Source organism: Pogona vitticeps, chromosome 2 (assembly GCF_051106095.1).
Source record: "Pogona vitticeps strain Pit_001003342236 chromosome 2, PviZW2.1, whole genome shotgun sequence".
NCBI classification, from domain to species: domain Eukaryota; kingdom Metazoa; phylum Chordata; class Lepidosauria; order Squamata; family Agamidae; genus Pogona; species Pogona vitticeps.
Window position 1 is genome coordinate 14,331,973 of NC_135784.1, and position 11,301 is coordinate 14,343,273.

Sequence of the window (11,301 nt, forward strand, 5' to 3'; positions counted from 1 at the left end):
GATTTGCTTTCCTCCCCCTTCAGTCGACAGACCCACAGTGCAAATGGTACGAAAGAATATGTAGCCTATCACTGCTGTGAACGTTCACAAGATGAGAGAGAGGAAAACCATTCCAGTTTTTCTTTCTGCAGCACAACGGGTGTTGTTTAGACACTTGAATGCTCAGTCCCACTGCAAATCCACAATAAAACAACTGAAAAACAGCTAGTCACTTGGATAGGATATTCCATTTCATATGGAGAGGTTTAAAGCTTAATCCTCACTGATCGAGCAGACAGGAAAGGACCAGTAAAAGCTCTGCCCCTTTAGAGAAACAGGAAAAGGAAGTGGGGCTGAAAGGTAGATTTCTCAGAGTATCAGACTAACTGTAGGTGCAGAAGGTCTGAGAGTCAACAAGGGGACTGACCATTCTTTCCTCATGGTCTGTCCCCTTCCTCCTTCTGGTCATTTTGGGGTGCCTAGATTCTCAGAGTCGATGCCAACGTGTTCGACATCTCAAGGTGTCCCCTTCCAATGGGATTTTGTTTATCTTATTTCAGCTCAGGAGGGAAGACACAGCGAGAACCAGGAAGAATTGTGTTGGGAAGGCTTGGAAACAGTCGTTTGTAAAGAGAGTCGTCTTCAAGGAAGGATAAGTGAAGCAAATACACACAGTAGAAGTGAAGATTTTGCTTTTCCACTCGGAGATTCGCAAGATGCTCTGCCCCAGGAAAACAGAGAGAAAATGAAGGAAACGGGTAAATGTTCTTTGTACGGAAATAACTGTAGTCTAAGTGCTGCTTGGACAATCCACACAGGAGGGAGACTGCTGAAAATCCCAGAAGGTGCCAAGAGTCTTTGTGATCATTCACCCTTTGGAATTCATCAAATTTTTCAGAGCTTCGAAAGTAGAAAGAGCCTCCAGCACAGACAAAACCTTGTTTTCCCTCAGGAAAATGACACAGAGAAACCGTTTAAATGTGTAGAGTGTGGAAAGAGCTTCAGTCACAACAGATACCTGGCTCGTCATCTGAGGATCCACACAGGGGAGAAACCTTTTAAATGCTTGGAATGTGGAAAGAGTTTCCGTCAGCACACAAACCTTGCCAGCCATTTGAAAATCCACACAGGGGAGAAACCTTTCAAATGCCTGGAATGTGGAAAGAGCTTCCGACAAAGGGCCCACCTGGATCAGCATTTGAGGATCCACACAGGGGAGAAACCATTTAAGTGCTCAGAATGTGGAAAGACCTTTCGCCACAGTGCAAATCTTTCTTTTCATCAGAGACTCCATACTGGAGAAAAACCATTTAAATGCTTGGTCTGTGGAAAGTGCTTCTGTCACAGCACACAACTGGTTCGACATATGAGGAACCACACAGGGGAGAAACCTTTTACATGTCTGGAATGTGGGAAGAGTTTCGGCTGGAGCACAACTCTGAATAACCACATGAGAATCCACACAGGGGAGAAACCGTTTTCGTGCTTGGAATGTGGGAAGAGCTTCCGTCACAGGGCATCCCTGGCTTGTCATTCGAGGATCCACACTGGGGAGAAACCATTTCAGTGCTCAGAATGTGGAAAGAGCTTTAGCCAGAGCAAAACCGTTAAAAACCACATGAGAATCCACACTGGGGAGAAACCGTTTGCATGCTTGGAATGTGGGAAGAGCTTCAGGCAGAGGGTGCAACTCACTTCTCATCAAAGAAGCCACAGAGAGAGAGAAAGAAAAGTTGAAGTGCTTGGAAGGTCACGAGACTTTCAAGAAGGGGAGGCATCTGATTTCCCATCGAAACATTCACCCCGGTGAGAACTTGACAGGTCTGCCTCCAGACATTGCATCAGGGAAATACAAAATTGTATATCCTATAGAAACAAAGAACGAGAACAGATTTTTGTAGTTCCCAAAGAAACACTGGGGCGAAATCTGATTTTCTAATGAGTGCCGTGGATTGTCCTCTTTCCCCCTTCACTGTCTTTTTTCCTACACCAAAAAGCAAACCAAACAAAACCATGCAGTTCCCTTTCTAAGACGAGCCCTCCAGCCCTTTCCCCCCCCAACCCTAAAAGGCCTTTCTCCCCTTTGCACCCTACGCCCCCAAAGAACTGGCCCGGGGTTGAGGGTTGTTTTCTCTCCCCCAGAAGCGACTGTTTTTCAGCTAGCGGTGCAAACACCCCCCCCATTTTACATATGCAGTTATGATATGTGGCCACCCTCTCTGTGCCCGTGGGAAACAGAGACACGCTCCCTTTGGGGGTCAGCCCTATCCTGGATTCTCATGCCTGCCTACCAGCTTTTTTTGCTCCTCCTTTAACTGACCGGGGATGCAGGGATCCTTTCCTCCCGCAATCCTTACTTTGATAGTTGTGGGGTTTTTGGGCTTCTTGGCCGTGTTCTGAAGGTGGTTCTTCCTAACGTTTCACCAGTCTCTGTGGCCGGCAACTTCAGAGGACAGAAAAACCCACAACAACCATTAGATCCCGGCCGTGAAAGACTCCTTACTTTCTTTCCTTCCTCCTGGATGCTACTCATTGCATAAAAGCACAAAAACAAGAACCCCAGCAGCTTGAAGCTTGCCTTTGGTTTTGAAAAAGCCCCCTCCCCATTCTGGTCCTGCTGGGAGGGTCGCCCTAAATCGTTTCCAATCCCATTACGTAGCCTCAAAGGTCACCCTAGAGTAGGCCCACTGACGCTTGTGGGGATTGGGCGAATCCCCTCCTTCCTCATTTGCCGTGATTCAAACAGGCCTCCTCTAGTGGTGTCTTCCTGTGCTAAGCTACAGGGTTTCAGCCGTTGCATCATTAGGGCTGCTGGATGGGTTTCTGTGTTGCTAGGGTATCCACTCAGGGAAGAAACCCTATCAGTGCTTGGAGTGCAGAAAGACTTTCAACCGGAGCAGAGGTCTTGCTCATCATCGGAGACTCCACAGAGGACAGAAACCCTATAAATGCTTGCAATGTGAAAAGCGCTTTTATCAGAAGGAACATCTCACTTCCCGCATGAGATTCCACACAGGAGAGAAGCCCTTTAAATGCCTGGAATGCAGAAATAGCTTCCGTAATACAAGCAACCTCTGTTTACACTAGACAGTCCACACAGAGGAGAAACCCTTTAAGCATCTAGAACGTGGAAAAAGCTTTCGTCACAGCTAGTACTGTGCTTGGTTTCCCATATGAGAATCCGCACAGGAGAGAAACCCTATAAATGCTTGCATTGTGGAAAGAGCTTCTGTCACAGAGCAAGTCTAAGAACTCATCAAAGAATCCACACAAAGGGAGAAATGTTGCTGAAGTGTGGAGAAATGCTGGTTTCTGACTTAGATTTATAAATACTGTATTTTTTTTTATACTTCATTGTTTAATCTTTATGTTTAATGGTTTCTTAGATGTTTTAATTATGTAATGTTTTTACATTTGTTGTTTCATCTGTTGTGAGCTGCCTTACGTCCCCAATGGGGGGATAAGGTGACATATAAATTATTTAAATAAATAAATAAATACTATAAATTGCCGTGAGTGCTACCCTTTTAGGCAAAAGGTGGGGTGTAAATGTGATTAATAAAAATAACATCCACACTCATTTCATAAAACTTAAGTTTCTCTGCCCTCCTACTGTGATTAAACAAAACAAATATTGTGCGCAGTCTTTCTCTCTTTCCCTTTCATTGTATCTCACCTTTCTCTGCAATCTGGGACTCAAGGCGGCTCAGAGCAAATTTAAAACGGGCACAAAGACAGACAACAGACAACAATAAAAAACCCCAGAGATTTTTAAAAATCCAACATCTGTCCATTGAAAGTGTATTTTCTTAAGTGCTGCTGGAGAGAGAGCGCAGGGATTTTAGGCCTCTGACTGCGGGGTTCAGGTTCTTCCTTGACGAGCGGCTGGACTCGATGATCCAGAGAGTGATGGTCCTCCAAAGGAGGTAGAGCCATGGAATCCTAGTTCCTAGATGAGCAGACAAAAATAGAAGTCACTTCCTGTTTCCGCCCGGAAGGTGCTCCCGTCTTTTCCTTCCCAGAAGAGCCCCCTCCCCTCTTCAGAATTCCAGGCGGAAGTGAAGGCGCCTCTTAGGGAAGCCGGGAAGCCCCGGGTGGGGGAAGGAAGGATATGGGGCAGTGCTTGGAGAAGCTGGTTGTGGCGCATGGCTTGAGGGACAAAGAGGTCAGGGCATTGCGAGAAGGAGAGGGGTAAGAAGGGGAGCCCTAATCTGGCGGGGAGTCCCTGGAAGACCCTCCCTCCCTCCCTTCTCTCTTTCTCTTCCTCCCTCCAAGGCCAGGGCAGGTGAGCCTTCTCCGAGGATCGTCCCCCAAACTCCCCTCCTCCTCCTCCTCGGGCTCCTTCCTCCGCAGTTTGGAAACAAAGACAATTACGTAAACAAAGAAGATTAGAACAATCCTAAATGCAACGAAAACAGAACAGTCAGTTCAGGATAGGATATCCCATCATCTTAGTTAGAGGCTAAGAATTCATCAAACTTTTCAGAGCTTCGAAAGTTGAAAGAGCATCCAGCACAGACCTAACCTTGTTTTCCCTCAGGAAAATGAAACAGAGAAACCCTTTAAATGTGTAGACTGTGGAAAGAGCTTCAGTCACAAGGCGTCCCTGCCTTGTCATCTGGGGATCCAAACCGGGGAGAAAACATTTAAATGCTTGGAATGTGGAAAGAGTTTCCATCAGCATGGAGACCAGCCATTTGAAAATCCACACAGGGGAGAAACCTTTTAAATGCCCGGAATGTGGAAAGAAGAAGATGGACTCACGCCGTACGAGACTTCTTTTCCAATGCACACCACAATCTGCTTGCTGTTTTTTAAAAAAATTATTGTCATTGTAAGTATAGACATATACAATTCACAGTGATACCCAGAGACCAGACCCACATGCACACACATAAACAATTCCCAAACACTCCTCAGCCACTAAAAATCCCCCACTAGGAACACAAACATCTGCACCTCAGGCGAAGGAACACTATCCAACTGTTCACTGCTGATGGTCTTTAAGTTCATAATTGAGTGCAATTATAGCTCTGGGATAAAAATTATTTAGAAAACATGTTGTTCTGTATCTTCTGCCAGACGGCAACTATCCCAAAAGAGCAGCCATTGCAGGTGTACCTTTTGTTTGATGTTGTTTAGACGTTAATTCATGTCCGACTCTTTGTGACCCCATGGACCAGAGCACACCAGGCCCTCCTGTCTTCCACCGCCTTCGGAGTTGGGTCAAATTCATGTTGGTGGAGTCGATGACACTGTCCAACCATCTCATCCTCTGTTGTCCCCTTCTGCTCCTGCCTTTGCACTTTCCTAATATCAGGGTCTTTTCCGGGGGACTCTCAAGAGTCTCCTCCAGCACCACAATTCAAAAGCATCAATTATTCGGCGGTCAGCTTTCTTTATGGTGCAGCTCTCACTTCCATACATCGCTACTGGAAAATCCATAGCTTTGACTATTCGGACTTTTGTTGGCAAAGTGATGTCTCTGCTTGTCATCGCTTTCCTCCCAAGAAGCAGATGTCTTTTAATTTCATGGCTGCTGTCACCATCTGCAGTGATCATGGAGCCCAAGAAAGTAAAATCTGTCACTACCTCCATATCTTCCCCTTCTATTTACCAGGAGGTGATGGGACTAGTGGCCATGAACTCTCCTCTTTCACCCTCATTATGAGGTTCTTTAATTCTTCCTCACTTTCTGCAATCAGAGTGGTATCATCTGCATATCTGAGGTTGTTGATATTTCTTCCGGAATCTTAATTCTGGCTTGAGATTTCTACACAGCCTTTCGCATGATGTATTCTGCATATAAGTTAAATAAGCAGGGGGACAATATACAGCCTTGTCATACTCCTTTCCCAATTTTGAACCAATCAACTGTTCCATATCCAGTTTTAACTGTTGCTTCCTGTCCCACGTATAGGTTTTTTAGGAGATAGATAAGGTGGTCAGGCACTCCCATTTCTTTAAAGACTTGCCTTAGTTTGCTGTGGTCCACACAGTCAAAGGCTTTTGCATAGTCAAGGAAGCAGAAGTAGATATTTTTCTGGAACTCTCTGGCTTTCTCCATAATCCAGCGCAGGTTAGCAATTTGGTCTCTAGTTCCTCTGCCCCTTCGGAATCCAGCTTGTACTTCTGGGAGCTCTCAGTCCACACACTGATGAAGCCTACCTTGGAGGATTTTGAGCATAACCTTGCTAGCGTGTGAAATGAGTGCAATTGTACGGTAGTTGGAGCATTCTTTGGCACTGCCCTTCTTTGGAATTGGGATGTAGACTGATATTTTCCAGTCCTCTGGCCACTGTTGAGTTTTCCAAACTTGCTGGCATATTGAATGTAGCACCTTAACAGTGTCATCTTTTAACATTTTAAATAGTTCAACTAGAATGGCATCACCTCCACTGGCCTTGTTGTTAGACAAGCTTTCTAAGGCCCACTTGACTTCACACTCCAGGATGTCTGGCTCAAGTTCAGCAACCACATTATCTGGGTTGTCCGGGATATCCAAATCTTTCTGGTATAATTCCTTTGTGTATTATTGCCAAGGCAAGGCACCTGGAAGGGACAACATCCCTTTTGAAGTGCTGAAATGCGGTAAGGAGATCATCACCACCGAACTGTATGAGGTCTTTTGTCTCTGCTGGAGGGAAGGTGGAGTACCACAGGACATGAAGGATGCAAACAAGAACAAAGGAGACAGGGGCGACTGCAATAACTACCGTGGCATCTCTCTTCTTAGCGTTGTAGGGAAGCTGCTTGCCCGTGTTGTGCTGAAGAGGCTCCAGGTGCTTGCAGACAGAGTCTATCCAGAATCACAGTGTGGATTTTGAGCTAATAGATCCACCACTGACATGGTATTCTCCCTCCGACAGTTGCAGGAGAAATGCAGGGAACAACAACAGCCACTCTTAGTGGCCTTCATAGACCTTACAAAAGCATTTGACTTGGTTAGCAGGGATGGCCTTTTTAAAATACTTCCAAATATTGGATGTCCACCTCGTCTCCTTAACATCATCAGATCCTTCCATGAGGGAATGAAAGGCACTGTAAGTTTTTGATGGCTCAACATCAGATCCCTTTGACATCCAAAGTGGAGTGAAACAGGGCTGTGTCCTGGCACCAACCCTTTTTGGGATCTTTTTTGCTGTCATGCTGAGGCATGCCTTTGGAACTGCTACAGAAGGTGTCTATCTCCAGACTAGATCGGACGGAAAGCTCTTTAATCTCTCCAGATTGAGAGCAAAGACCAAAGTCCAACTGAAATGCATGTAGGACTTCCTCTTCGCAGATGATGTTGCCATTGTTGCCCACTCTGCTGAAGACCTCCAACAACTCCTGAATCGTTTCAGCCAGGCCTGCCAAGACTTTGGACTAACAATCAGCCTGAAGAAAACACAAGTCATGGGCCAGGGCGTGGACTCACCTCCTTCTATTACCATCTCCACACAAGAATTGGAGGTTGTTCATGACTTTGTGTACTTTGGCTCAACCATCTCTGACACCCTGTCCCTGGATGTCAAGCTGGATAAACGCATTGGCAAAGCAGCTACCATGTTCTCTAGACTCACAAAGAGTAGTCCTAGAACGAGCTGGAATATTCAGCATGTATACATTACTGAAACAGCGATGTCTACGTTGGCTTGGGCATGTCGTGAGAATGGCTGATGGTTGGATTCCAAAGGATCTCCTGTATGGAGAATTAGTGCAGGGAAATCGCCCCAGAGGGAGAACACAGCTGCGATACAAGGATATCTGCAAGCGGGATCTGAAGGCCTTAGGAATAGACCTGAACAGATGGGAAACCCTGACATCCAGCCGTTCAGCCTGGAGGCAGGCAGTGCATCATGGCCTCTCCCAATTTGAAGAGACCCTTCTCCAGCAGGCCGAGGCAAAAAGGAAGTCACAAAAGCAGCAAAACCAGGGAGCTGGACAGGGGACAGATTGGATTTGTCTTCAGTGTGGAAGAGATTGTCACTCTCGAATTGGCCTCCTCAGCCACACTAGACGCTGTTCCAAGTCCTCCATACAGAGCACGTCACCATGGTCTTTCGAGACTGAAGGATGCCTAACTAACTATTATTGCCACCTCTTGATGTCTTCTGCTTCTGTTAAGTCCCTCCCATTTTTGTCCTTTATCATGTCCATCTTTGCACAAAATGTTTGTAACGGGCAGCCATGACCTCACCTGTCCGTCACAGCTGGGCAGTGAATCATCAGCCAATGGTGTGACGGAGGGTGGAAATGAAGGGGAGGAGCTGGAATAAAAAGGGGGTGAAGAGTGTGAGAGGGAGATAGTGAGTGAGTGAGATCTGGAGAGATCTGGTGTGTTAGAGGCCTGCGTGCCTGAGTGTCAGTGAGGGAAAGTCTATGTGCTTAATTAATTGAAGAAAGTGATTTACAACGTGATTATCTTCCAGTGATTTACTTATTTTATTTTGTTATCAATAAACCAGTTTTTGTTTTGAAGGAAACCCTTGTCCTTTTTATTTAAAGGAAAGGTTGGTGGCAGCAAGAGTGTGTGGTAGCGTGGTGACCATTCTGAGAAGTCCGAGAGGGCAGTGACATCAGAATGGGCCGCAGCCACGTTACAAATAAAAATTGGTGTCCAGCGTGTGGGATACGTGTGATCCAGTGAAGCCTGGTGCTGGAAAGGTGCCCAGAGCAGGGGTCTTTAGTTAGGGAATCTGAGTGGAAACGTGGGTAACTTCCTAGGACTTATCTCACGGGGAGTAAGTCTAGTAGGAGGGCGCTGAAGCTTCAGATTGGGAATTAAGACAGGGAGGCTCTGTGGTGACCATTTCCGTGGAGAGTTGCCCAAAGCAAAAACTGTGGCAGATTGGCTGGCTTGTCCTGAGTTTAGGGAAAAACTCGGAGGGGACAAAGCGGAGCCAAAGGCAGTGAGGCTGAGGGGACTCAAAACAGCTGAACCTGGGACAGGGGGAAGCTGTGTGTGTTTAAGATTTGTTGCCTGAAGCAGAAAGAAAAATTCTGTTTTGGCGGGAGGCCTAGCTGGAGGCTGAAGCCTGGTAACTGTAGCTAGCTTGCCAGTGGATGAGTGCTGGGAGCTGAATTGCAGCATAGACACTCACTGACAGTAAAAAAGTGGACTTTTAAAATCAAGGCTTGTAAAAAAGAATAATAAGCCTGAAAAGAAGAAAATGCCTTTGACTAGAGGGAAGAAAACTGAGCAGGTGCCTTGTGAAACAACAGTTAGATCAGACAGTGAGAATGTGGATGTTGAGGAAGGATTTACCTCAGCTCAGGAGGGAGAGTCCTCAAGGGAAGACCCATTAGAGTTCAGAAAATGGAGATTTGAGCTGGAGATGAAGGCCAAAGCCCAAGCTGAAGAAAGGGCCTTACAGGAAAGGCAAATGGCCTTACAATTAGAGAAAGAGATAGAAACTCAAAGAATGGCCTTAGAGATGGAGAAAGAGAAAATGGAGAGGGAGGAAAGACCGAGGCAGAGGGAAATGGAGGCTGAGATGCAGAGAGAGAGGATTGCCTTAGAGAAAGAACGTATGTCTTTTGAACTCAGGAGGCTAGAATTGGCAAATCAAAACAATAATAATAACAATAGGGATGCCAACTCTGAGGGGAGTCAGTTATCTAAGACAGACCTAAAGAAATTCCCAATTTTTAGAAAGGGAGATGATCCAGAATCATTCCTTGTGATGCATGAACGAGCGTGTGAGGATTTCCAAGTGAGGGAATCTGAAAAGATGATTATATTGAGATCCCAAATTAGTGGAGGCCTCGCTGAAATATATGCGGAGATGCCAATCGAATTAATCAAAGATTACACAGAATTCAAAAAGTTAGTGTTTGCCAGGAATGGCATAAATGCAGAACATCTGAGGCAAAAATTCAGATCACTAACTAAGAAACCTGATGAATCCTACTCACAATTAGGGGCAAGCTTGTCTAGATGTTTAGAAAAATGGCTCTTACAAGAGAGGGTTCAGACAATTCAGGATCTGAAGGATGTTGTAGGTATGGAACAGTTTTATTCTCTCTTACATGGTGAACTAAAATATTTGGTCAAGGACAAGAAACCTAAGAATCTGAAAGAAGCAGGAGAGGTTGCTGATTTCATTTCCCAGATACGAAAAACCAGCTTTTCTGGGGGGGGGAATGTGAGGAGAACTTGGGAGGACTCTAATCAATATCCTAGAGCACTGGTTCTTAACCTTGGGTTAGGAGTTTTGGACTGCAACTCCCAGAAGCCTTCACCACCAACTGTGCTGGCTGGGGTTTCTGGGAGTTGCAGTTCAAAAACATTCGAGTAACAAAGGTTAAGAACCACTGTCCTAGAGGACAATTTAAAGACCAGCAGAGGGTTGGCGGCCATTTTGTGGGAAAGTCCTCAGAACAGAGCCAAGCCAGAGGGCAAAATTTGGAGGGAAAAGTAGTAAAAGGTGCTGGGAATGAACAATGGAATGTTAGGACTTGTTTTAAATGTAATGAAAAAAGTCACATTGCGTCCCAGTGTAGTAGAAACAGAAAATAGAGATTTTTTACCACAAAAAGTAAATTTAAGCAAACCTAAAGCTGTTTACTGTGTCCAGCAGGGACAAGATAATACACAAGGGGAGGAGTCAGTTCCCATGGCAACACAAGCAGAGCTCTCTACACAAGATGATAATATTGAATCTACTCTTCCTTTTGCCGAGATTAGACATTGCTTTCTAATTAAAATGGATCAAAAATTATTTAAAACGGCTAGGGACAATATTTGTGTTTTAGGTAACAAATACAATGTTCCTCTAATATCTCAATTTTTCATGAACAGATCTCTGGTTTTTCCTTTTCTATTATTTTCCTCTATTTCTTTGCATTGTTCATTTAAGAAGGCCCTCTTATCTCTCCTCAGGATAAAAACGTGACATATAGAGAGGTTTTAAAAAACCTCAGAAGGGTGAAGATGGACCTCTCGAACAGCTAATTGTCCCTGTAAAATATAGAGTTGAGTCCTTAGAAGTAACAAATCCAGGCTCGGGGGGGGGGGTACTCGGGGAAAGGAGAAAGGCTTGTATGAGGCCCAAGAAAGAGCATTCTGTCCTGAGGACAAAGTAGTGGGGCTGAGACCCATCTAGGGGAGTAAACTGCTGTTGGCAAGGTCAGAACCTGTGGATTTGTTGCTGCAGCACTGGAGGGCTAGGGAGTCTAGTCACTCTGCAGCTGCAAAGGTACTTAAAACCTCGCGAGGCAAACCCCTACCTGAAAAACTAGATGTTAAAAGGATGGAACCAGATGAATACCTCAGTGCATCGAAAATAAACCAAGTGTTTGAGATTGCACTTCAGAGAAACCTGCCTGTGAATTTGG

The 11,301-nt window shown here is 45.3% G+C and overlaps 1 protein-coding gene across 2 annotated transcripts in view; it reads left to right on the forward strand.

The window, feature by feature from the left end:
- Positions 1–8,447, forward strand: part of LOC110070772 (zinc finger protein 18-like) — a 134,663-nt gene extending 126,216 nt beyond the window's left edge. For both annotated transcript variants that reach the window (XM_078387419.1, XM_078387420.1), the window contains exon 6: positions 540–8,447. In XM_078387419.1, the coding sequence (XP_078243545.1) occupies positions 540–1,789 (1,250 nt within the window). In that variant the 3' untranslated portion in view covers positions 1,790–8,447. The remainder of the gene's footprint in view (positions 1–539) is intronic.
- Positions 8,448–11,301: the final 2,854 nt, after the last annotated feature.